At 35.4% G+C, this 24,346-nt stretch overlaps 1 protein-coding gene across 1 annotated transcript in view; it reads left to right on the top strand.

The window, feature by feature from the left end:
* Positions 1 to 24,346, top strand: part of ADGRG7 (adhesion G protein-coupled receptor G7) — a 70,999-nt gene that overhangs the window by 37,763 nt on the left and 8,890 nt on the right. Inside the window, exons 8-16 of the mRNA XM_063087546.1 lie at positions 1,189 to 1,328; positions 1,446 to 1,553; positions 6,608 to 6,771; positions 7,186 to 7,341; positions 9,694 to 9,806; positions 14,981 to 15,327; positions 16,024 to 16,120; positions 20,036 to 20,191; positions 22,490 to 22,646. Coding sequence (XP_062943616.1) covers positions 1,189 to 1,328; positions 1,446 to 1,553; positions 6,608 to 6,771; positions 7,186 to 7,341; positions 9,694 to 9,806; positions 14,981 to 15,327; positions 16,024 to 16,120; positions 20,036 to 20,191; positions 22,490 to 22,646 — 1,438 coding nt within the window. The remainder of the gene's footprint in view (positions 1 to 1,188; positions 1,329 to 1,445; positions 1,554 to 6,607; positions 6,772 to 7,185; positions 7,342 to 9,693; positions 9,807 to 14,980; positions 15,328 to 16,023; positions 16,121 to 20,035; positions 20,192 to 22,489; positions 22,647 to 24,346) is intronic.

Below are 24,346 nucleotides of genomic sequence, written 5' to 3'. Positions count from 1 at the left end.
TTTAAAAGCGATTGTGAACGTGGAAGACACTACCATACCTAGCGTATTTTCCTTTAGCTTGTGAATGCCTGAGGGAGCTCTTCCTGGTATCCCCAGTGTTTCACAAGGGTCCCCACCTCTTAGCAGGTAATCAACAGATATCGTTTGGTCAAATGATATTCTTAGCGGATTGGAGTTTTATTAGGTATTCTTCCTGTTGAAAGCAGTCTGGGGTATGATTATTATTCATGAAGTGATAAATACCTAGTGTGAATTGCTGACAACTCAGAAAATGGTGTCATGAAAGAAAAACATTTGAAACACAGAAGCCAACTTGTATGAATAATGATTACATTCTCTTTATAAAGCAATCTTTAATTATTTTGAACTTTCTCTTTTTAAATCTTGGGAGAAGAATAAAGATATTTTAGTGGCATAAATAAACATTTGGAGTACAGAACAACTACATTTTGATGAAATCCTTTCATTTCTGGGAAAACTAGTCTGATTATCTTAGATGTAGAGCTTTTGTCAAGTATAGAAATAGTGCAAATATTTCTATAGGAAATAATAATAAGAAGAGGTCTTATGATGCATCTTTGGAGAACACCATATTGACAGATTCCCCCCGCTCCCTCCCACCTTCTATCTAATCTGTCTTTGAACTTAGCCAAGATAGAAAAGAACATTGTAAACCTGTAGTGCTTAGTTTATAGCTGAGGCAGTGAGCACAGAGCTCTCTCTTCTGTCATTGCATCTGAACTGTCATCAGGAACCAAAAACTTACAAGAGATGCTTTCGACCCCAAGGGATTTGGGTGAGAGGAGAGAGTTAGTTGAGTAAATGAAAATTGATTCTCACCACTGTGGAAACAACTAGATGTGCGTGCCTGGTTAGTGGTGGGTCCTTCTATGTGAAGAACATCATAATAAAGACTATTTCTACTGGGAAAGCAATCATTCTTGAACATTGGCTTTCTGGCATCTATGTCCAAGGTACACTTCAGTGGGGACAGTCCATCTGAACTTTAAAAAAAAAAGTGTAAAAAACAAAGCCAGAGTCTGATGAAGAAAACCAATTACTTTTAGGTGATTGTCAATGTTGTGACTACGTGAATTCTGTCCTCATGATCTACTGTAATGTGGGAGAGAACACACACTTCTGACAAAATCTCTAGGTTATTAAGTTGTTATGTTTTATTCTACGCAGGCTTATTGAGCAAATGGAGGCTTATTCCTTGTCTTTGGGCAATGAATCCGTGGTGGAACCTAATGTAGCAGTGCAGTCAGTGAGTTTCCCTTCAGAAGGCACTGTGGGGCCTGCAAATGTTCGCTTCTCTGTGCAGAAAGGTGAGCTGTTTGTCTTGTGTGCTGGTCATAGCAAAGAGCATTCTGCTACCAATCATGAATAACATTTTATTCATGAAAATGTAGACTTTTAAAATTGTGCTTTTTTCCTTCTTATAGGAGCTGGCGATTCTCTAGTTTCTTCTTTAACAGCTATAAATACAAATGTGGATGGACTTAATCCAGATGAGCAAACCGAACTTCAAATTCTGCTCAATACCACAAAAAGTAGGTCTCCAACTTTGTTACATTAAAAAAATGGACTCATGAAGTGAATAAATTAAAATCTGCTGAAAGAAAAGTAATATCTACTTAGTTTCACACTGAATAATTTGTGTTTGAGTATGTTTGAGCTCAGACATATTATAGCAATCTCAACTCTGCAATTCTAGGTCATAAGGATAAATTTTTCTTCCCCACCAAAAACCCTTTGGAGGGTAGCAGAATTGAAGTGCTCAGATCATACACACAAATTTGTTTTCCTATAAAAATCTTGCTGAAGTGGTTCCATTTTCCATTTTATATATTTTAAGAGTATCCAGGCACAGGTCTGACCATATTTGCTAGTGGCACGACATTCACAGGCTCAGATTCATCCTACAGACCTACCCTTGGAACAATTTATTTAATTAGCATAGTTGTCATTTTAGTATATATCTCTTCTATGTAGTGCCCACCACCACGGGCTCCCTGTCATGTTGCATATGGCCTTTCAGAAATTCTTATGTGTAACTTGAAATGGTTGTATTTTTCAAAATTTAAGAAAAAAAAAAAAGAGCAAATCAAACACGCACGTTTACCTTTCTTCTCTCCCCATATAAAAAAATTCAATGCCATAAAGTACATGTTTTAGAAAGAATAAATTTGTAATAGCATTGAAAAAGAAGAAAGTATTATTCGTGGATCTGGCATGTTGTGGAATTTTGTTCCCATTTGCTTTGGCCACATGCTTTGTGAGGGTAGAGACTAAATCTAAGTCTTTTATGCTCTTTTGTATTTTTCTTTTAATTTTAAAATATTTCATGCATACAGAAAAGTACAGAAAATAATGTAAGCATCACCTATGTACCTACCAGCAAGGTAAACAGTTGTCAAATTTTGCTATATTTGCTTCAGACCTCTTAAAAAAACAAAGAAGATATTACAGCTGCACCTGAAGCCCTCTCTGCCTTGTCCCTTCCCATCCCTCCTCCCCAGAAATTACATTTTTTTGAACTTAGCGTGTATCATTTTCATGGTTATCTTTCAGTTTTTCCTGCATATTTATGTATCTGTAAACAAAATATCCTATTGTTGGGGATGTTTTAAATATTTACATAAATGGTATCATGTTGTACGGAACTTATTTTTTTAAACTTAACATCCTTTTCTGGAGGTTTATCCATGTGTGTTATCAAGCTTATTAAGTTTTGCCTATCTGATAATTATGAAACAGATATTATTTTCCTTTTGCAGCTTGGAAGTTCAATAGTCATGTTATTGTTCTATTTTTCTCTCCTTTGATTTGAACATCTTTCCATATGTTTATTAGATACTCAGATTTCCTAGTCTGTGACTTGCCTTTTCAAATACTGTGATCGTTTTTCTATTGGGTTGCTTGTCTTTTTCTTATTGGTCTTTAGAAATTCCTTAGGGATTCTGAATACTAATTTTTTGTTGGTTATGTAAGTTGCAAATATCTCTACTCCAGTCTGTAGCTATCTTTTCCTTGGTTTTGGATGTCTTTTGTCATACCAAAATTTTAATTTATAATGTATCAATGTATTAATCTTTTTCTCTATAATTAGTACTTTATGTCTTTTAAAAAGAACTCCTTCCCCATCCTAAAGTCACCATATCTTATGTTTTATTCTGAATGTTTTTAGTGTTTGTTTTCATGTCTAGGTCTTCGGTGCACCTAGAATTTATTTTGGTGTTTGGTGAACAGTAGGGATAGAATTTTTTATTCCATATAAATAATTCATATAGTCAATGGGTTAAAAACATTATTAAGAGACAGAGACCCAGATTGGACTCAAAAGGACATGTTTTTATGTTGGTTAATAATACTAGCCCCCCAAACTATCTATATTTTAATTCTTTGTTTCCCTAAAAAGACATAATTGAAATGTATAAGCAACAATTATTGGAAATACAGAAGGAATTGACCAAAACACTCCAGAAATTGGATATCATATAGACAAATATAACTAATAAACTTGACCTTTATATATATTTGCACGAATGTGTTTTTGTTTGTAGAATGAAAACAGATAATAAAAATTATTTTTAAATATCCATGGAGTACATAAAAAACACTATTTATTAGGTCAAAAAGAAAAGCTCATACGTTTTATAAAATACAAATTTTACAGGACATAGTTCCTGACTGCAATGCAATAAAACTAGAAATGTACCAGAAAAAAATAGCCAAAATTTAACAAATACCCAAATTAACAAATGAATTTAACAAATAAGTATGATCTCACTTATAAGTGGAATCTAAAACATGTAGAACACATTAGAGAGTAGAATTGTGGTTACCAGAGGCTGGGGTGAGGGTGGGGTGGGGAGAGGGTTAGATGGGGATTAGGGGAGACATTGGTTAAGGGGTTCAAAGTTTCAGTTAGACAGGAGGAATACATTCTGGTGATCTATTGTACAGCATGGTGACTATATTTAATAATAATGTATTGTATATTTCAAAATAGCTAAAAGAAAGGACTTTAAATGTTCGCACCACAAAGAAAGGATAAATATTTGAGGCAATGGATATGTTAATTAGCCTGATTTGATCATTCCAGAATGTACACATATATCAAAACATCAAGGATAAATAAATACATTAGAAAAAAATAAACACATCAAATTGTACCCCATAAATGTTTACAATTATTATATGTCAATTAAAAATAAAATAAAACTTAAAATACAGCACATTTTTATCCAATTAAAAATTTTAAAACACCATTGTTAGACAAGAATTTAAAGTGCAGGTTACAAATTACTTGAAAATTAATGGCAATGATAGCATCACATACCAAAGCTTATGGGATGTGGACAAAGGCATTTAAAGGAAAATGTATATCCTTTAATACATTTATTAGAAAATAAAACAAATTGTTTAAAAAATGATCTAAGCATTTAGCCAAAGAAGCATAAAAAAATATATATATAAATAAGAAGAAAGCTAGAAGGAAGTAATTATTAAATATAAAGGTAGAAATGAATAAAAGTAGAAATTAGCAAATCCTGGACTTGATCAACAAAATGGAAAATTGAATCCTTGAAAAGACTAATGAATAAGCAAGCACAAGATTGTGTAATTTTGTTTGTTTTTATATTCTTTTCCACTCCCTAATCTATAATTAAGATTCTGATGCTTAGTACATATTTAATTAATTTCACATATGACTATATCTTATCCTATATGATTTTTTTCTACCCAATTAAACATTTAAAAAATCAGTAATTGTAACTGACAAATTTGATCAAGGAAAGAAAGAGTAAAATAGAGGGAGGGAGAGAATATAAGTAAGGAAACATCAAGTGGATATATCTAGAAATATAGAGATTAAAAAAAATTACAAGATAATAATAAATGTAATTTCTTCTAATGAATCTGAATATCTATGAAAATGATGATTTTTAAAATAAATGACCAAAATATTGTAGGATTGAAGTGAGGGGTGAGCAGGGTCTCTCATTAAAAAAAAAAAAACTATATACTCTACAGATTTGAATTGTACACCAAATATATCATTCTTTTGTCAAAAAAATAAAAAGAAAAAGAAGTTTTGCTGCAGTTTTAGGGTTAGCTTTGTTATCTAGTGTCCAGGAGGAACAATTTGGTGAGGTCAAAGTGTCATGAAAAAAAGGCAGAAACCTATGTCTATCTTTCCAGCAAGAGGCTAAAACAACATGGCAGGCAGAGGAGGACACGTGGGGGCTGTCAGGGCCTTGCCTGCCTCCCTCTCAAATCACATGACTAAATAAGCGGGTCACATGGTCACTGTTTTCCTTATATCACTTGTAAAAGACAGCAGAGTGCAGGGAGTTAATTCAGTTAAAATGCATACTTAAGTGTTGTTTCTTCTGCTATTTTAGGTATGACCAATAGCTGTGGAAAGCGTTGGGAGGCATTCCTCAGCTGGTTCTGTTTTGCCACTGCCATGGCTAGGCCAGGTGCTAAACCCTTTGCTCCAGCCTTGCTCTTCCAGCATCTTTGATGACAGCTGACCACTTTTACCAATGTCCAGAGGAAATGTTTCACAGTAGCCTTCCAGCCTTGGGAAAAGCCCATGATCGTCATGACATAACAGAGACTAATAGTTCAAGAGATAGTGAAGTACCTGGCTCAAAAACTCCATTCAAAGAGTCACTTGAGCTCTTTTCTCTGTGAAGTAACACAGTTGGTCCCTGCTCAGTCCCTTTGACCAGGAGGCAGACCTCACAGGGAACTTCTCTAGGCACAGCCATCCTGATATTCACCCTGTTTTAGTCTGTTTTGTGTTGCTGTAACAGAAACACCTGAGACTGGGTAATTTATAAAGAACAGAGATTTATTTGGCTTACAATTCTGGGACAGCTGCATCTGGCATGAGCCTCAGGCTGCTTCTACTCATGGCAGAAAGTGGCAGGCAGTCGGCGGGTACAAGCAGATCACATGGCGAGAGGAAGCAAGAGAGAGAGAGGGGATGTGCCAGGGTCTTTTAAACAACCAGCTCTCATGGGATCTAATAGAGCAAGAACTCACTAATTAATACCCCCACATAGGGAGAGCACTAATCCATTCATAAGGGATCTATCTGCCCCCATGACCCAATCAGTTTCCAACACTGCCACATTGGAGATCAAATTTCCACGAGTTTTTGTGGGGACAACACATCCAAACTCCATCACACTCTTTGCTGTTTCTTGTCCAATATCTTATTGGTGGGGGAAGCAACAGGGGCTGGGGTTTACCTACACGATGTGTTCATTCCATCTCACTGCATAGAAAGCAAAATGTTTACTTTTATGTGAGATCCTCCCAATACCTCCCTGAAGTGGATTGGGCAGAAATTATTTTCCCATATAGAAGGTAAGCAAACTCAACCTCAGGGAAAAAATTAATGTAGAATGGTCAACCATGGGTTATATATGTCAATTACATACTGCAATTAGGCAAAGTTTCAGCCAGCAAACCATGCTTATTGTACTCTATTCCAATATTAAGCAGCCTTGCAGTTCAACAATGACATGGGACTTTGAGTCTTGTTTACCCTAGGGTTCATTTTTAATGTCTTTTTCTCCCATCACAGGTAACACCAAGGCATATGGCTTTATAGTGTTTCAAAACAACAAGCTTTTCCAATCAAAAACTTTTACAGCTAACTCAAATTTTAGTCAAAAAGTTGTCTCAAGCAAAATTGATGAAAATGAGCAAGATGAGTGTGTGTCTGTTGAAATGGTCTTTAGGCCAAAGGTGAGTTTTCCCATTAATAGAAATAAAAAATCAGCCCACTCTTGATTACACAAGCAGGGATAGTGTGGGTAAAAAAATCTACAGAAAGATTCTTTGAAAGATTCTCTGAAGCATTCATTTAAACCTTCCTCCTGTCCATAACTTTTGTCAAACTAGCTAAATGCAGTGTTAACTAATTTGAATTTTATATTATTTTATATATATTTATTCTACTTTTTTTTTTTTTGCTTTTTTCTGTTTTTAAATTTTTTTTGAATTTTATATTCTTTTCCCCTCCCTAATCTATAATTAAGATTCTGATGCTTGGCATATATTTAATTGATTTCACATATGACTATCTTATCCTATTTGATCTTTTCTACCCAATTAAACATTTAAAAAATCAGTAATTGTAATTGTCTTATCAATTCACAGTACAACCAAAGAGAATTCCAACTCCATTCCTATGCTTGTGTCTATTGGAATTTTTTAACAAAGGATTGGGACACACATGGCTGTCACAAGGACAGGGGCACTGATGGGTTCCTGTACTGCCGCTGCAACCACACTACTAATTTCGCTGTGTTGATGGTAAGGATATACGCAGTAATCTTTTTACAGACAAGAATTTTCCTCATACACAACTCTAGTATGTGCTAATTGAAGATAACTTTGGAGTTTAGTTTACACAGATGCTCAACTCGGGTTAAATAGAAAAACAGGGAATGGAGTAATAGGACTAAAAATGGAAGTACTGGTAAAGGCAAGTGGAGTGGAGTTTTTACAATATGGTCTTAAGAGACATGAGTTCAGCACTGTGTATTTTATAATGGGAAAGGAGCCCATGTGTGAAAGAGGAGCTGACAGTCTTTGTTCAGCTAACTCACATGGTCCGAAGTGTGAAGTTATTACAGCTAGATACAAGGTTGCATAGGTGCGTGATTGCGACAGGTTCAGTACGTACTTAGCTATACATGAACAGTTTAAATCAGTTACCCAAAGCTTTTTCCATTGGAATTATTCAAGGGACTAAGTTTTTGCTAGAAGATGTAAAAGGAAAAGCTCTTGAATTCATTCAATTTGTGTCATAGTTCCTCTGTGTATTTCTTCATTCTTTCAACTCCAAAGCAACACTGTGCCAGTAACTGCTAACACTTAGCGCTGGTGTGAAGTTGTAGATGCATCTCCAAAAGTTCTTGGGCTGACTCTTTCAAGAAGAGCAGCTTCTGAATGTTTCATTTCCAGAAACCTGTTACTCTGCTGAAACCAAACATGTTAGTTTATATATTTGATAGAAAGTTTTTATATGCAATGGAATTGGGAGATATGTCACATGTCTTCCCCTTATTGAGGGGCTATTAATGCTATGACTCTAACAAAAAGAAGCAAATGTTTTCATTCCCCAGTAGGGATGATGTAGCTATATTTGGGAAGACAGTGAAGATAAGTAGGACACACTGGTACACCACTGACTATCAAAGAACTCTGCTTTAAAATTTTTTTTTTGAGATAACTGTAGTTTTCTCATTTTAGTTATCAAACCTCTTATTTTAATTGATTTTGATGATTTCTTTTCTAATTTGTGTTAGATCTGCTTTCTCAATCAGAAGATACTAAAGATAAAATTTTAACTGTTTTTGATATCTTAAAATCAAGCAGGTTGCTATACGTATTAAATGATATAGACTACTTTTTCAAAGTTATCTTTCTACTTTTTTGAGGTCAGTCTTTCAGCCATTTCTTCTCACTAATATCTGAGTCTGCCTCAATGCCTACCTACCCACATTTGTAATTAGTTTTAGGCTGTGAAATTCAAAAAAACGGCTGATTGGAATTGCATGTAAAGTAAGAACAGATAGGCTCCGAGTGAACAGATAATTTCTAAGATCTGAAGGTCTCTGTAGACTATGATTCTTTGTGTATCTCCTTAGTCAGCGTACCGCCCATGAGAAATAGCATAAATTTTTTGTTTTGTTATTTTTTGAAATGAAGTTTATTTTATTTTCTTCCTAAAAAAGCAATACATCCTTATTAAATGAAGTATGAAAATTCAGTTACTAAACAGAAATATACTGATATGGGAAAATATTTATGATATATTAAAATGGCAATTTAAGCATAATCCTATTATGTCATCCAAGTGTTTGTGCTAGAGACATAGAAATAGTATTTGTAAGCACATAGAAAAGGTCACCTCTGGAAAAAGATAGGATATTAAGAGGTAGCGCATGGTGTGGGATAGCTGGCAGTGTAGAGGAATATGTGCCTTTTATTATGCTCTATATTACTTTCATGTTTTACAAATAAGCATACATTGCTTCTCTAATTTTGACAATTTAATGAATCAGAAAGTACAGATAAGCAAAAAGAATTATATGTATCGTACCCATCCAGTAACCACCACTACTACTCTCCAGATTTCTAAGACTACGTACATGGAATATACTTTTCTATGCATATATACTAACGTGCCAGGATAGAAATATTACACAAAATGAGAACTGCTTTTAAAAAGATTAGCATGATCATGTGAACATCTTTCCATGTCCATGAAAATACTTCTGCAACTTTATTTTTAGTGCATTATCTTAGATAGGCTTGGATTATAGTTACACATAAAAATAATGTAAGGATAAATGAAGCAACTCTACCCAATTTAGGATTAATCCAAACAACTTCTGATTTTAGATGAGGAAAAGTATATATATATTTTCCCTAACTGAATTAGTTAGATAATTGTTCTCAAGCCTCTACTTCACTTAAACTGCTTAAAGATAAGGGATTAATTTATTTCATCTTTTAAATGTGTCAAAAGCTTTATGAAAAGAAGACATATCCAGATATATCCAACTTTTTGGTTATTTCGACCAATGTAACTCTTCATGATGTTGACTTTGACATTTCAGGAATGGTTATTTAAAAATATGAGTCTTGTTTTTTCAGACTTTCAAAAAGGACTATCAATATCCTGAATCACTAGATGTATTCTCCAAGACTGGGTGTGTACTGTCGGTTACTGGTCTGGCTGTCACAATCATATTTCAGATTGTCACCAGGTAAGAGGGGAAGCAGATGCTTCTCATAAGAGAAATTGCTATCTTGATATAATTTACTCTGCACATAGTCTCATTAGATGCAGTCTCTTTGAACCAGAAGGGATCTCTTAGTTCAACATGCTCATTTTACCGAGAAGGACACTCAGGCCTGGAGAGGCTAAGAAATAGACAGAAATAATATATTATTACAAATTGTGGGAAGTGCCTTGAAGGAAAATTACATGCCATGTAATTATAAGTTTGTCATATAAAATTAATGTGGTCCCTTACAGTTTTATTCAGGTCATAATTCCATAGTATTGAATAGAGCCAATGCCTACAAATGTGCATTTGTAAGAGAAAGAAACATTGCTAGGTAGTAAATTTTTGAAAATTAGGTAATTAACAAAATATATATAAAGTCTTCAAATGATGAAACTTTTTAAAGTTTTTGAATTCCATAGTTAAAAAAAATCTAATTTTAAGTAATAACCTATAAACACATCTCTCTTCACCTTGGCCCCCTCACTCAAGGTCCAATTTTGTATGTCACTTTTTATTTTTTGTCACATGCTACTTTTTTTTTTTAACAATCTGTAATCTCTTATAAGCTTGTTCATTTATCAGTTTACTTGCTTGCTGTCTGTTTGCCCCATCAGCATGAAAATTCATGAGGACAGTGACCTCTTCTGATTTTGTTGTTTCTGGTGCTGTTTGCTTTGTTTTGCTTTTATCACTGTGGACCCAGGGCTGAGGATAGTACTTAGCCCACAGTGAAAGAATGTCTGGAATAAATGGGTCTATTGAGCGTTCCTACCTGGTTTTCCTCTTAAACTCAAGAGGGCTCAAGATGAACTCATCTTTCCTTTAGAATCATTTGTTATCAGCAGCCAGGCTTGGCTTGCCTTCTCACACTAAACTAAAATATTATAACCTTAATACATGATAAATATTCAGATATCTCCAGTTATCTTAATAATATTCATTATGCCTGTTTCTTCCCCCTCAATTCATTTAGTTGTTGTGTTTCTTTAGTCTCCTTGAGCCTAGAATAATTTCTCTGCCTTTTTTGTTTGTTTTGGCTTTTCATTACACTGAAATTTTTGAAACTCGTAGGTAAGTCATTTTGAAAAATGTTCTGCAATTTAGAATTTGTCTGAAATTTTCCTCATGATTAGATGCAAGTTAAATTTTTTGGGTGGGAATGCTACATCATTGAAGCTTTTTCAGTGCATACACAACACGAAGTACATATCAGTCTGTACTCCTATTGGTTGTAAGTTTTTGGTTCCTTGTTTAAAGTCGTGGCTGCCAGATTTCTACATTGTAAAGGTTCATTTTTTTCCCTATGTGAATAATAGGTAATCCATGGGGTGTTACTTTGAGACTGCGTGATATTCTGTCTCCCAATAATGTTTTGCTCTGTGATTTTGGTATCCATTGATGATCCTTACTGAAACAAATTATTACATTAGTGGTTGAAAAATGATGATTTTCTCGTCTATCATTCTTTCTATATTTATTTGTTACACTCTTTTGTAGGAAGTCTACTCCCGAATGTGGCCAGAGGGAGTCCCTTTAGGTTGTTGGGCCATGTCTCTGTCAGTCTTTAGGCACGTCCTTTGTTCAGTCACAGCAAGACGATAGATAGTGCTGTGCTTATCTTTCCCTTTCTCTGTCCCATTCTGGAACCAGCCATTTCTCCAAAGAGCCAGAATTGTTTTTGATTCCTCTTTTTCACCTTTCACAGTAAATGAGTCTCTTGCCATTCATTTAAAATTTTTTTTTTTTTTTGTCATTTTTTCGTGACCGGCACTCAGCCAGTGAGTGCACCAGTCAGTCCTATATAGGATCCGAACCCGCGGCAGGAGCGTCGCTGCGCTCCCAGCGCAGCACTCTACCAAGTGCGCCACGGGCTTGGTAGAGTGCTGTGCTGGGATCTTGAGTGCTTACTATGTATCAAGCACCATCTGAGGAGCTAAATACAAAACTATGAACAAGAAAGATAAGCCCCTATGTCTCATGGAATTTATATTCTCAGGGGGGAAGCAGACATTACACAAATATACACACAAGCAAATATAGTTACAAATCATGGTGAGTGCCTTGAAGTAAAATTACATGCCACATAATCACAAGTTTGTCATGTAAAATTAAAGGCCTTTTATACTTGTCCCTTCATTTGTATTTCTACCGTCACCACTGTTGTACTGGCAAATATTTTGTCCCATATGGATGAGTTGCAGTTGCTGCATAACTAGCTCCTTTGCCTAAAATCTCACTCCTTCCATTGGTCATCGTATTTTTTTTTCTTTCATTATCAGCATTTTCCCCAGCAATATTCTGCAACCACAGATGTCATTAAAATTCAACAGGAAACTAAAAACAAAAACAAAAACAAAACTTTTATGATTCTTAAATCCTGTATCAAATAGTTTTCTTTGTTCATGGGCAGGTTCCCATATAATAATAATGCATAGAATTTAGTAATACTCTATAATAAGGGCCAGGCTATTTGAAAATAGCTGGCTCTCCCTGAGGATTATAATTTATGTTCAAAATTAGGCAAGAATTAAGAACTAATCTTACTTTTATGTGAAAGAATTCTGAGCACTTTGTGCAGTTCTGGTCGTTAAACCTTTCAAAAGACTTAGTGAAATTTCAAATTGTTGAGAAAAATCTCAACTAAAATGTCAAGAGGATGGACTGAGTCTTGTTTTTGAATATAAACCTTTTATTTAGTGTGGAAATCCAAAGACTTAGAGAAGTTATGATGGAACATAATAAAAGTATAAGTATATACAATGTGCAAATAGATTTTTTCATCACATTCTGGGATACTAAGAACAGAGGGGTACCTGAAGATGTTAGAATCTAAGCACATCTGGCCAGCCACCAAAAAAAAAAAAGTCTCAAAAAGGAACTCTAAGCTCAGTGATAATCCTAGGGAAATAGCTATTCCAAGAGATCTTCCAGTCTGAAAAATCCAGAAGGTTTTAGAAATTGCATAACTTTCATTAGTATAGGAGTGTATGCCATTATATACACAGAACTATATATGACATTAGGGGAGATATAAAGATATATCTACATTTAAACAAAAAAGAAAACAATACATGTGCAGTAAAGAGTACTTTATACCTCATTTTTCAGACCAACTGTATGAAGGGAAATCTTGCATACTCTGCCAATCTGAAGATGCACACATAGGCTAGCACAGAGCATATACATGTACCACACACGCACCACCATACACGTATCATCACACACACCACACACACAGAGCACACAGCACACACACCACAAACACACCACATATATCCCACACATTCACCACACATATACCCCACATACCATGCATATACCACACACACACTCATAGCACACACACCCCACACATACACACCCCACACGCTGTGTATATAGCACACAACCCCCCCACATACACCACATATACCCACACATACACCATGCACACCATACACACACACACAAACATAGCACACCACACAACCCTGCACATACACACCCCCACACCACACCCCACAGCACAGCACACACACACGTACACACTCATACTGCCTTCTGAAGACTATTGGTAAACAAGGCCAGCATGCAGACAAAATCAGGGAAAGAACTGCTCTTTCAGAGCGAAGACATTAGGTAAATATGAGGAGAAAAAAAGAGCAGTTTGTTTTTAAAGAGCACTTTGTTCTACACTCAGAAATTATATCTTCAAATGAAGGAACAGTCCTCAGGCATGTTTTACACTAAAAGGACAGTTCAGAACATCTTGACCACTTGACAATTAGCATGCATTTCCCAAAATATGATCCTTGGAACATTAGTTCTTGGAAGATATTCGATGGAAATAGGGTTCCGAGAAGTCTTCAGAAAAGACACATGTGAAATTTTGTTGTATTAAGCCATTCAAAGAGAGTAATCATCAGTTTATTCAAACTATAAAGAATAGAATCAGTAGCAATAGGATTTGAAACAAATAAAAGTATTTTTACCTAATTTAATATGTTTATGGAAGTCTCACTTTTAAAATATAATGTAAGCTAAATATTATATAATCTTGTTTTAAATGTATTGTTATATAAAATTATTTAAAAATTATATTTGGCCTTATTTAAAAATGCATAAGTGAGTTTTAAAAAAATATGTTTAATAACTCAAGAGACTTCCTCTACATTTAAACACGGGTTCATCTACTAATGTGCACTAGTTTTCTATTTTGAAATTAAAAAAAAAAAATCCATTCAGAGCCTCTTCTATAGATGGCCTTTGTATATGCTTACAAATCTAGAGTCTTATTATCTATTGCTGTATAAAAAACTGCATTACAACTTAGTGGCTTAAAACAACAATTTATTATCTCTAATGATTTTGTAGCTTGACTAGACTCAGCTGGATGATTCTTCTGCTGGTTTTGCTGGGTTCTCTCATTAGATTGCAGTCAGATGGTGGCTGGGGCTGCAGTCACCTGGAGGCTCACCTAGCATGCTGGGACAGTTGGATGTTTCTCCCTCCTCATATAATATCAGAGCATTTCCATGTGATTCCTTTAGCAGGGTGGCTGGACTTTCTACGTAGTAGCTCAGAACTCCCCGGAGCACAAAAGGGAAAGCTGCCAGGAGGGCCTGGTGATGACTTTTGTGGGCTCTAGGCACTTTTGGCTTTGTAAGACCCTTCCTCTATAAGAATTTCTTTAAAATTATATTTTATGATCTTATTGGTACAAAGATGAGTAGATTAATATTCTTTGACCTAAAAGTTCATTTTTTTCCTTCTACTTTTAAAAGTTAAAACATTGTTGTGGGCCATAGAAGTGTAACGGGCCTTAAGTACTTTTGGTTAAATCAAGGTACAGGCCAGGCCTGGGAGGGGACTACACAGGGCATAAATACTGGGAAGTAAGATTCACCAGGAGTCATCTTTGGAGATTAGAACACAGTTTCAGAAAAGGATCCATCAACCTATTTTCTCCAACTCACTTCTTTGTGGAAATGAGATAAGAGGTTTTACTTTTCTAATGTAACTGGGAAGGCATATTTACCAGCTGGCTCACTAGGCAATGAGCTAGATTTACATTGAGTAATAATTTTCCTTTGTTTTCTCACAATTTCACTGGAGTTTCCTTTCTGCAGTTTTGTTTTCATTTAGTTATTTATATTGACATGTGTTTTCAGGAAAGGCAGAAGAGCCTCGGTGACCTGGGTGTTGGTCAGTCTGTGCACAGCAATGTTGATTTTCAACCTCCTCTTTATATTTGGAATCGAAAACTCTAATAAGAACTTGAAGACAAGTGACAGTGACAACAATGATATTGACTTTGATAATAATGAAATGCCCCAAACAGACATTATTGCTACCCCGAATTGCAAATGCACAGGGATTGCTATCTCACTGCACTATTTTCTGTTAGCGACATTTACCTGGAGTGGACTTAATGCTGCGCAGCTCTATTTCCTTCTAGTTAGGACCATGAAGCCTCTTCCTCAACATTTCATTCTTTTCATCTCATTAATTGGATGGGGTAAGTGTGCATCTCCACTTAGGAATTTAATTTTTTGAAATCATTTAATTTAAATGGACATTTATTGAAGGCCTAATAGTACAAGGCCTTGAGGCAGGGGAGATAAAAAATATAGTGATCACTAAGAACACTTTCTGTCTAGCAGCTTATGCTCCAGTGAAGGCGGCAGGTGTGGTCAAAGGCACATATACTAGATATAAGTCGTAAGCTAACTTAAAGATGCTAATTTCCTTTAACATCTCTTTTTATTAATTTGATTTGAGATTTAGACCACAAATAATGAACTTCCTAGTTACTTTAAAAGAAATATTTCAAGAAAGACAATCAGAGTGACTCTTTAAGAAAAATTATTTGAGAAATTTATTGGTTCTAGCAAAGGAAGAATTGTTTTATTGATATCAAAATTTAAATTTATTCAAGTGAAAGAGGAACTAAGCCATTGAAGAATGGAAATTGTGGTAAGAGTTACAAAGGTATCCAAAATAGTATAGGATTGGTATGTAGAGCCAACACTAAAAAGGAAAGGAGAATTATGTTCACTACTGACCTCCATCACGGCATCACTTAGTATATTGTCCTTAGTGGAAAGAACCATGCATCCTGAAAAGGGTCAGATGTATAATTCATTCATGGTCTTTTATAATTAATCCCAGCTTTAATTTAATTATTAATTCTGTGCTTCTCTTTATCACATAGGATTCCCAGCTGCAGTAACTGGGATAACAGTGGGAATTATTTATTCTCAGAACAGGAATAATCCACAATGGGAGTTAGCCTACCGGCAAGAGGAAATGTAAGTTTATATTTTAAAAAATTTCCATTTCTTTGACATAAGAGTGTTACTATTCAGTGATGTTGACTCCAAGGGTCACTGTACATATGCATCTCACTTTATAATTGCTATATCTGGTGGTGGGTGTTTCAAATTCTCAAACAACACATTATATTTTAAGTGAGACAACTTAGAAATTTCCTTTAACAAATACTTTTCAAAGTAACTAATCACCTTCTAAATTTATAAATCTGAAATTTCTTATACTAACTTTTTTTCTTTCATTAAGTTTAAAGATCATATGACACAGTAGGTATGATCCTTAGTAACCCTGTATCTTAATTTTCTCATCTAGAAAATGGTAATAACAATAATAATAATACGTGCTCTGGGGTTCTGTGAGGGGTCAGGCAAGTGTGAAAACATTTAATAACCTGAAGTGCACTATCCATATGTCTTACTTGTGTAAACCAATTCTATGTTGATATGATTATAATGAATATTTCATGATGATTTATCACACATAACAAATTCTCCTTGTGACTCAAGTGTGAATAATTAACTGTTACTAATGGAGGTACCTGACTGTATGATGTTTGCTTTTTATGTGAGTAGGGAGAGAAGAAAGCTGAGCTGAACTGAGGCTCATCTCTTTACATGTATTTCTGCTACCAAATAGCAACCGTTCCTTAATTTATACTCTCTTTTCATTTTACAAATCCACCGTTCTTATCCCCAGATTCCACCTTAAGTCCCAAAGCAACCCAAATAAAACAACCCAAATGAAAGCAGTGCTCTCCCCCACCGCTCCCGGCTCTGCTGGCCATACCTGACACCCCTGACCCAGTTCCTGGACATACTGTCTCTGCTTGGACCCAGTTAAGGAGTGAATGTAGGGCAGGCCACACTCCTCTTTAATGCTCGATCCCCCATTCTCTGTACCCTCATCATCTAGGCTGTTTCTGACTCTCCTGAATGGTTGAAGTAACTGTGGGAGATAATAATGTATTGGGGGGAAATTATTCAAGTGTATGCTGTATTGCTAAAGCTGTTTTTTCCCATATTCTATAGCAAAGTCACCAAGGAGTTAAACACTTCATCTGAGGTCCACCTGTGATGCTGTCCAGACCTCAGGCCCATAGCTCTTTGTCAGACCAACCTCCATTATGTGACTCTCCTATCTCATTTCTAGACATCCCACTCCATAACTGCAAGAATTAGTCTCACCGTAGGATCCACCCTTGTCCTTGGCAGTCTGTTTCTCAAAATCTGATTTATTCCATTCAGAATAACAAAAGGAGGGGGTGTTGTGAGAACAAATCCAGCATGACTGCCTCTTGCTTCAAGTAGTGCAAAGGATAGAGGGGTGAGGGTCTCCTCCTAGTATACCTCTCCTAATGGGCTTGGGTCCCTGAGCCTATTTTCCTTCCAGGTCTCCCCATTGGTGTGAGATAACCGAGGAGTCTCATAGACATTTGTATCCGTGTATATGCATACATGTATGCCTGCAGTACAAATTGTGATTCTCAGAAATTGTATTTTCTAGGGTTTAAATAACTCAAGACTCATATAAATATTTGTCTAATTGTTTCATAATTTGCCCTGCCTACATCTAATAGAGTTGGATTGTTCATTTCCTTTCTCTATCCTGTCCTTCCCTTTTTAACTGTTTCTCAAGTATGCCTCAATAAGACATGGTTCTGTATTTTTCATTGGCCACTTGCTTAGTCACCAAAGAGGCTTCCAGAGATTTGAAAGTGGTTCTCATCAGGATTTCATTAAGTTCTTAACTAAGGGCCCTCTTATTTTTTCTGTGTATGGAGGTGGAAGGTGGGAGGTGGCAGGAGGGTAGTCCTCCAGTCACAGATGAAAGAAAGGGAGGCTAGAGGTCCTCAAGATACACTTTGCTCGCTCTCACCATTTTATTTAGAGATGGACCTGCACTATCTGTTAGAGGCAGGCACGCCTTTTCATTTTTTCATTCATTACAGAGACTTAAACATTATCTCAGTTTCCTCCTAGGTCATTTAAATTAGAAATATCATTTCTAGTTATTTAAATAACAACTTTCCAATGCAAAACAACTTAGAAATCCTAGGCATGTATAATAATGGTGTTTTACCTCCAGGGGAAAGAAAACAAACATTAATTGAATGTCAAATATGTGTCAGCTTTCTCACATTATTTTGCTAGTACCTAGCTGCTACCCGACACCCTCACTTGGCTGTCTAATAGACATTTCCTCATCTTCCCTCCCAAACCTACTCATCTTATTGTCTTCCCCATCTCATTTCTTGGTAGATTCATCTCAGGCCAAGAATTTTGGAGTCACCCTTAATTCTCCTATATCCCACATCCAACCCACCAATAAAGTCTTTTGCTTTATTTTAAAATATATCTGGAATCTGACTATTTCTTAACATTTCCTCTCCTGGTCCAAGCCACCTGGATTATTTCAATAAACTCCTAGCTGGTTTCCTACTTTTTCTCATGTCCTTCTCTCATCACTGTACCTGGAGTAAGACTTTTAAAACTCAAGATGGATCATGTCATGTCTCTCCATGTCACCCAGAGTACAGGCAATTGCCTACAAAGCTCTAAGTAATTTATATCTTTCTAAAAACCCATCCACTTGCTCTGGTTCAGCTACACTAGATTCTTTGTTGTTTCTTAAAGCTCTCACCTCAAGGCCTGTGCACTTGATGTGGCCTTTGCACTTGATATAACCTCTGTCTGGAACATACTTCCCCCTCATCTACTTCAGGTCTTTGCTCAAATACCACTTTTTTCCACAAGACTTTCCCAGACTGCTCTATTTAAAATGACCCTCCCATGTATATATACACAGTAATTTCTACCCTAATTACATGTTTTATTTTTTTCTACACAGCACTTGTTACCATCTGGCATATTACATATTCTATTTATTTATTTTATCCATTTCTCTGTACCAGAATATAAATTCACTAAACAGGGGATTTTTGTTTCGTTCTCTGCTAATCATTTGGTGTCTAGAACAATGTCTGGCACATAGGATGTACTCTGTAAATTTTTATTAAGTGAATGAATGAATTCTTTCAACAATGCCAAGGGGTGTTTACTATTATTCTCACCTCAGATCAGAAAACAATGACGACAACAAAAAACAACAAAAAAACCCACCACCACAACCACTACCACCAAACAAACACAAAAAAAACAAAAACAGGTACAATGAGATTAAATAACTTTCTCAAACTTTTTAAAAAGACTAACAATTTAAAAATGTTCATCAACAGGAGACTCTTTAAATAAGTTATGATATATCAAAATAATGGAATTACATGCTGCTGTAAAAATAATGAAGGTAATTTTTATGTTCTGATATAGAATGATCTCCACATTATGTTGTTAAGTGAGTTATAGAAGCATGTATCATGTGTTTCACTTTTCTTAAATATCAAAAAAATTATGCATTTGCTAGCATATACAAAGCTTAAATCTGGAAGGAAAGACAAGAAACCATAGGTTGAAACTGGGTGGCTGGGGACAGATGAAGGAAGGAATATTGTCCCTCTATGAAAATTTGTACCTTTCACATTTTGAACCATCTGGATATACTACATATTCAAAAATAAAATAAAAGCAATAACTTGCCTAAAGTCAGATGCCTCATTAGTTATAGGAAGTGACATTTAAATTCAGGACTGCCTAACTCAAAAGCCTGTCTTCTTTCCACTAGCCCATACTGACTCACAGAGAAATATGGCAGAACCGACCCATTTCATGTTTGCAGTGGTTGAATTCTTGAAAGTCATCTGAAATGTGTAAGATGCAAAATAATACTGACTTTTGGCAGGTCCTTCAGTTGAGTGAATGTCAATAATATTAATATAGAGAGAATGAATATGTGTATACCTTTTTGGTCTGCTGAAATAATTTCTTTTTTCTCCACAGCTGCTGGCTGGCAAATCCAGAAGGCAATGGTTTTATAAAAAGTCCTTTATTGTGGTCATTCATCATGCCTGTGTCCATTATCCTCCTCAATAATGTTATTATATTTATTATCATCACAATCAAAGTGCTGTGGAAGACTAACCAGAATCTGAGGAGGTAAGATTCCCAGTGAATGGGAAACTGCCAGGCTAGATTCATCCAGCATGTGATACACTGTCATAGGTCTGCAGTTCCTAAAAGAGTTTTCAAACTCTGAGGCAGTGACAGACTATGAGGCTGTCAGGAGAGATTTTCCCTTAAACTTTGACTCAGAAAGTGGATCTTCTCATCTTCTAACATCAGTACCACAGTGTGGGTATACTGCATTAGGTTATGCACTCTTGTGCTTTGTGTGCCCAACTAAAAGCTAAAACCAAAGACTTCAAGAAAAAATTTTCTCCTTCAACCCCAAATATTCAAGAAATCCAGATCTTAGTAACTAAGGAAATGAGAGGATTGTGAGAAGATGCTGGTAAATGCATTTTCTTTTTACAAAGTAGTACCTGTAGGCTGTATTTTTCATGTATTGCTTGAATTACACAATGGCTTTAAAATTTTCTTTAGTTAGTTGCAGACATGTAAAAATTTGGAGATTTCATTTAAAATTGGATTTTCTCTTGAAAAAATTGAAACATCTGGCAACACTGAGCCCACATGCCCTGCAAATGGGTTATGTGCTCTTTGGTTTACCAGTTCCCATCCAGACTATTTCTTTCCTTTCTGTATCCTTTCTGGCCCCAAATAAGCATTTTTGTTGTCATCTCTGGCATAAAACAAGAGCTTCCAGTTGGAAAGACAAAGAACAGAAACTATTAAACATATACACTCTGTCCCCTACCCCCATCTCCCACAGCACAAATTGCCTAGGACACAGTGCTAATAAGGCTATGAGTTCAAATTTAATTCTGCAAGACTCTGCTCATCCCAAGTAGACTTACTATAAGCACATCTGGGAGCCAATAGTAAGCTCACAAATGGATCCACTTGGTATGAACAGATGAGTGAAAGCCACCATCATTAGAGGGAATATAGTCTTAAATATATGTTTTACAGATCAAGGGTAGATATCATCTCTCCTATATGAATGAGAAAATACTATCTCTGATAAACACAAGTAAGTTCTAGTGGTCCACAGTAGTGCTAGGCATCCATAATTAGCAATAACTTATTGTACATTTTCAAATGGCTAGAAGAGAGGAGCTCAAATGCTCTCATCACAAATAAATGATAAATTTTTATGATAATGAATATGCTAATCACCCTGATTTGATCATCACATATTGTATTCATGTATTGAAATATAACACTGTATCCCATAAATATGTACAATTATTACATGTCAATGAAAAAATAAATTAAAAAAAATTTTTAAAAACCTATATTTTAGTAGCAATGCAGAAAAGCTTTGATGAAGGCTTCTTAGCCTACTTGCAAATTTGGTTATATATCCTTTATACAGAATAATATTATTTTTGGTCATAAACACTAACTGAATTTGTATTTCTAAATTTTGACTGATAGCCCATGATTCTTAAATTGGCCTAGTTGCAATGAAAAGCATGCCATAATTTAATGTTTAACAAATTAGCTACATAAGAAATCACCCCAAAACTTAGTGGCTTAGAATGACAAACATTTATTAGTTGTCATCAGTTTGAGTGTCAGCTGGGTAGTTATTCAGTCTTGGCTGGCTCAAATGCTGCTGGATGATCTGGGATGGCTCCCTTTCATGTCTGTGGTTAGTTGGTCGGTCTTGGGTGGCAGCTGCTCAGTTGGGAAAGCTCATCTCTGCTCCACATGGTCTCTCATTGTCTATTAGGCCAGCCCAGGCTTCTTAACACAGTAGTCATGAGTTCTAAAGAGCAGTGAGAGAAGACAAACTCTAAGGAACAAATGTTTTCAAGTCTCTACTCGTGACATTTGCTAATGTCCCACTGGTCAAAGTAAGTCAAATGGTCCATCTGGATTCCGGGGTTATAGATTTCCCATGAGAAGAAAGAAGATCAGTACACCTAAATAACCTTTTCCCCCCATGTCAACCCTAGGCATAGTGAGGTCCCAGATGCCCTAAAAAGGAATTCCTTACTTCCCAATCCTGTAGCAATACTGACAAAATTAAAATTCCATTCTAATGAAAAAGTTGATTCTTAGTGAAATTTGCCTGCAGCAATGTTTAAGGAATTATTTTTACATGAGCTTTTAAACAGATTGATGCATTTTTTAATAAAGCTTGCTAAATAAGATTTTCTCCAGAGTGACATATAAGATCTACCATTGTTGTTTTTCCACCTGAGGCATAATATTGTCAAATGAACAATGGCAGCTGAATTTGTATTCTAAATAGGAGAGTAATAATGGTATTAATAAGTAAAAACCTAATAAACCATATTTTCTTTCTTGCTTTCTCTCACCTAGCACGAAAAATGTTTCATTCCTAAAGAAGATTACTGGCACATTATCCATTGCAGTAGTTTTTGGACTTACTTGGATTCTGGCATACTTTATGCTAGCTCGTGATGATGACCTCAGGACTGTCTTCGGCTTCATTTTCTGCATTTTGAACGGTACTCAGGTATGGTGTGGACTGGTTTGAAAGTAGCAGACTATGCAACAGTGGAGATGATATCCTCCTGGACCAAGTTTCCTTCTTTAAAAACTCCCTGAATATCATTGCTTGTTTACCTTTAGGAGACTCTATTTTAATATACTTTGTGTGAAGAGGAAGGAAAGGTTTTTATGACTTACCTACTATGCCCTTTCTTGGGCTGGAGGTCATAGAATATAATTGTAATAGGGTGGGTCACACTGGCTCCTCTTCTGTTAGTAGAAGATTTTGTTAGGCAGTTGGCTTGGGAAACACCTTCTTTCCTTTTCTCCCATGCAACAGGTTCATGGAAGCTCCTTACCTTGGTTGGTATGGACAATGTTACAGTTATTGCTGGAGCTTGGACCCCTATGGCATTGGCTGAATTTTTTCTTTCAATTCTTTTAAATTGATTAAGACTGGTTTTATGGCCCAGTATTGATCTATTTTGGTAAACAAACTACCCTTGAAAAAAAAATGTATATTCTGTAGTTGTTAGATGTAGTGTTCTAAAACTGTCACTAAAGTCAAAGTGATTGTTAGTGTTGTACAGATTTCCCATCCTTACCAATATTTTTGTCTGGTTCTGTCAAATCCTGAAAAAGGAATGTTAAAATCTCCACCTAAGATTATGAATTTGTCTATTTCTTTCCTTAAATCTGTCAAGTTTTGCTTCATATATTTTGAGGTTCTGTTATTAGATACATACGCATTTATGGTTGTTCTGCCTTCTGGATGTATTGACCCTTTTTTCAGTTAGATAAATGTCTCTTTATCTCTGATAATACTTTTTATCATGTAATCTCCTTTATCTGATATCCAGCCTTCTTATGCATATTGGTTGCATGATAAAAATTTTTTAATCCATTTACTTTCAACCTGTCTGTGCTTTTATATTTAAAGGATGTATCTTGCAGACATTAAATATGTGGGTTTTACATTTTTATCCAGTCTGAAAATCCCTGTCTTTTAATTAGAGCTTTTAGTCCATTTAGAGCTAACGCCATTATTATGGGTGAATTTGTGTCTACCATTTTACTATTTGTTTTCTATGGAAATTCTATTTTATTCCTCTGTCTCTCTTTTCCTGCCTACTTTTGAGTAAATTTAATATTTTTATGATTCCATTTTAATTTATATTTCAATTATTAAGCAATACCTCTTCACATTTTGGGGGGTTGACTTAGGGATATCTTTTACATCCTTAACTTTTCATAGTCAACTTAGAGTTAATATCTTACCACTTCCAGTAAAATCTAAGAATCTTGTGACAGTATAAGTTCACTTGCCATCCTCTCTTCCCTTATGTTATAATTTCCTATGTATTACATTTGCATACGATATAAACCCGAGAGTGCAAAGTGGTTCTTTTTGCTTTAAATAGACCTATGTGTTTTAAGGACATTAGAAGAAAGAATGTTTATATTTAGCTATCATTTCCAGTGTTCTTCATTCCTTTCTGAAGATCTGAATTTCAATCTGGTATCATTTCTCTTCGGCCTGAAAATATTCCCTTAGAATGTCTTGTGTGTCTTCTGGTGACAAATTCTGTTTTCTTTTACCTAAAAATGTCTTTATTTTGCTTTTATTCTTGAAGGATATTTCCACTGGATATAGAATTCTGGGTCGAGATTTTTTTTCATTTTAGCATTATGAAGGAGTAATTTAACAAACTGGCTCCATTTTCT

Source organism: Cynocephalus volans, chromosome 1, assembly GCF_027409185.1.
Source record: "Cynocephalus volans isolate mCynVol1 chromosome 1, mCynVol1.pri, whole genome shotgun sequence".
NCBI classification, from domain to species: domain Eukaryota; kingdom Metazoa; phylum Chordata; class Mammalia; order Dermoptera; family Cynocephalidae; genus Cynocephalus; species Cynocephalus volans.
This window is presented reverse-complemented; position numbering and strand designations above follow the sequence as displayed.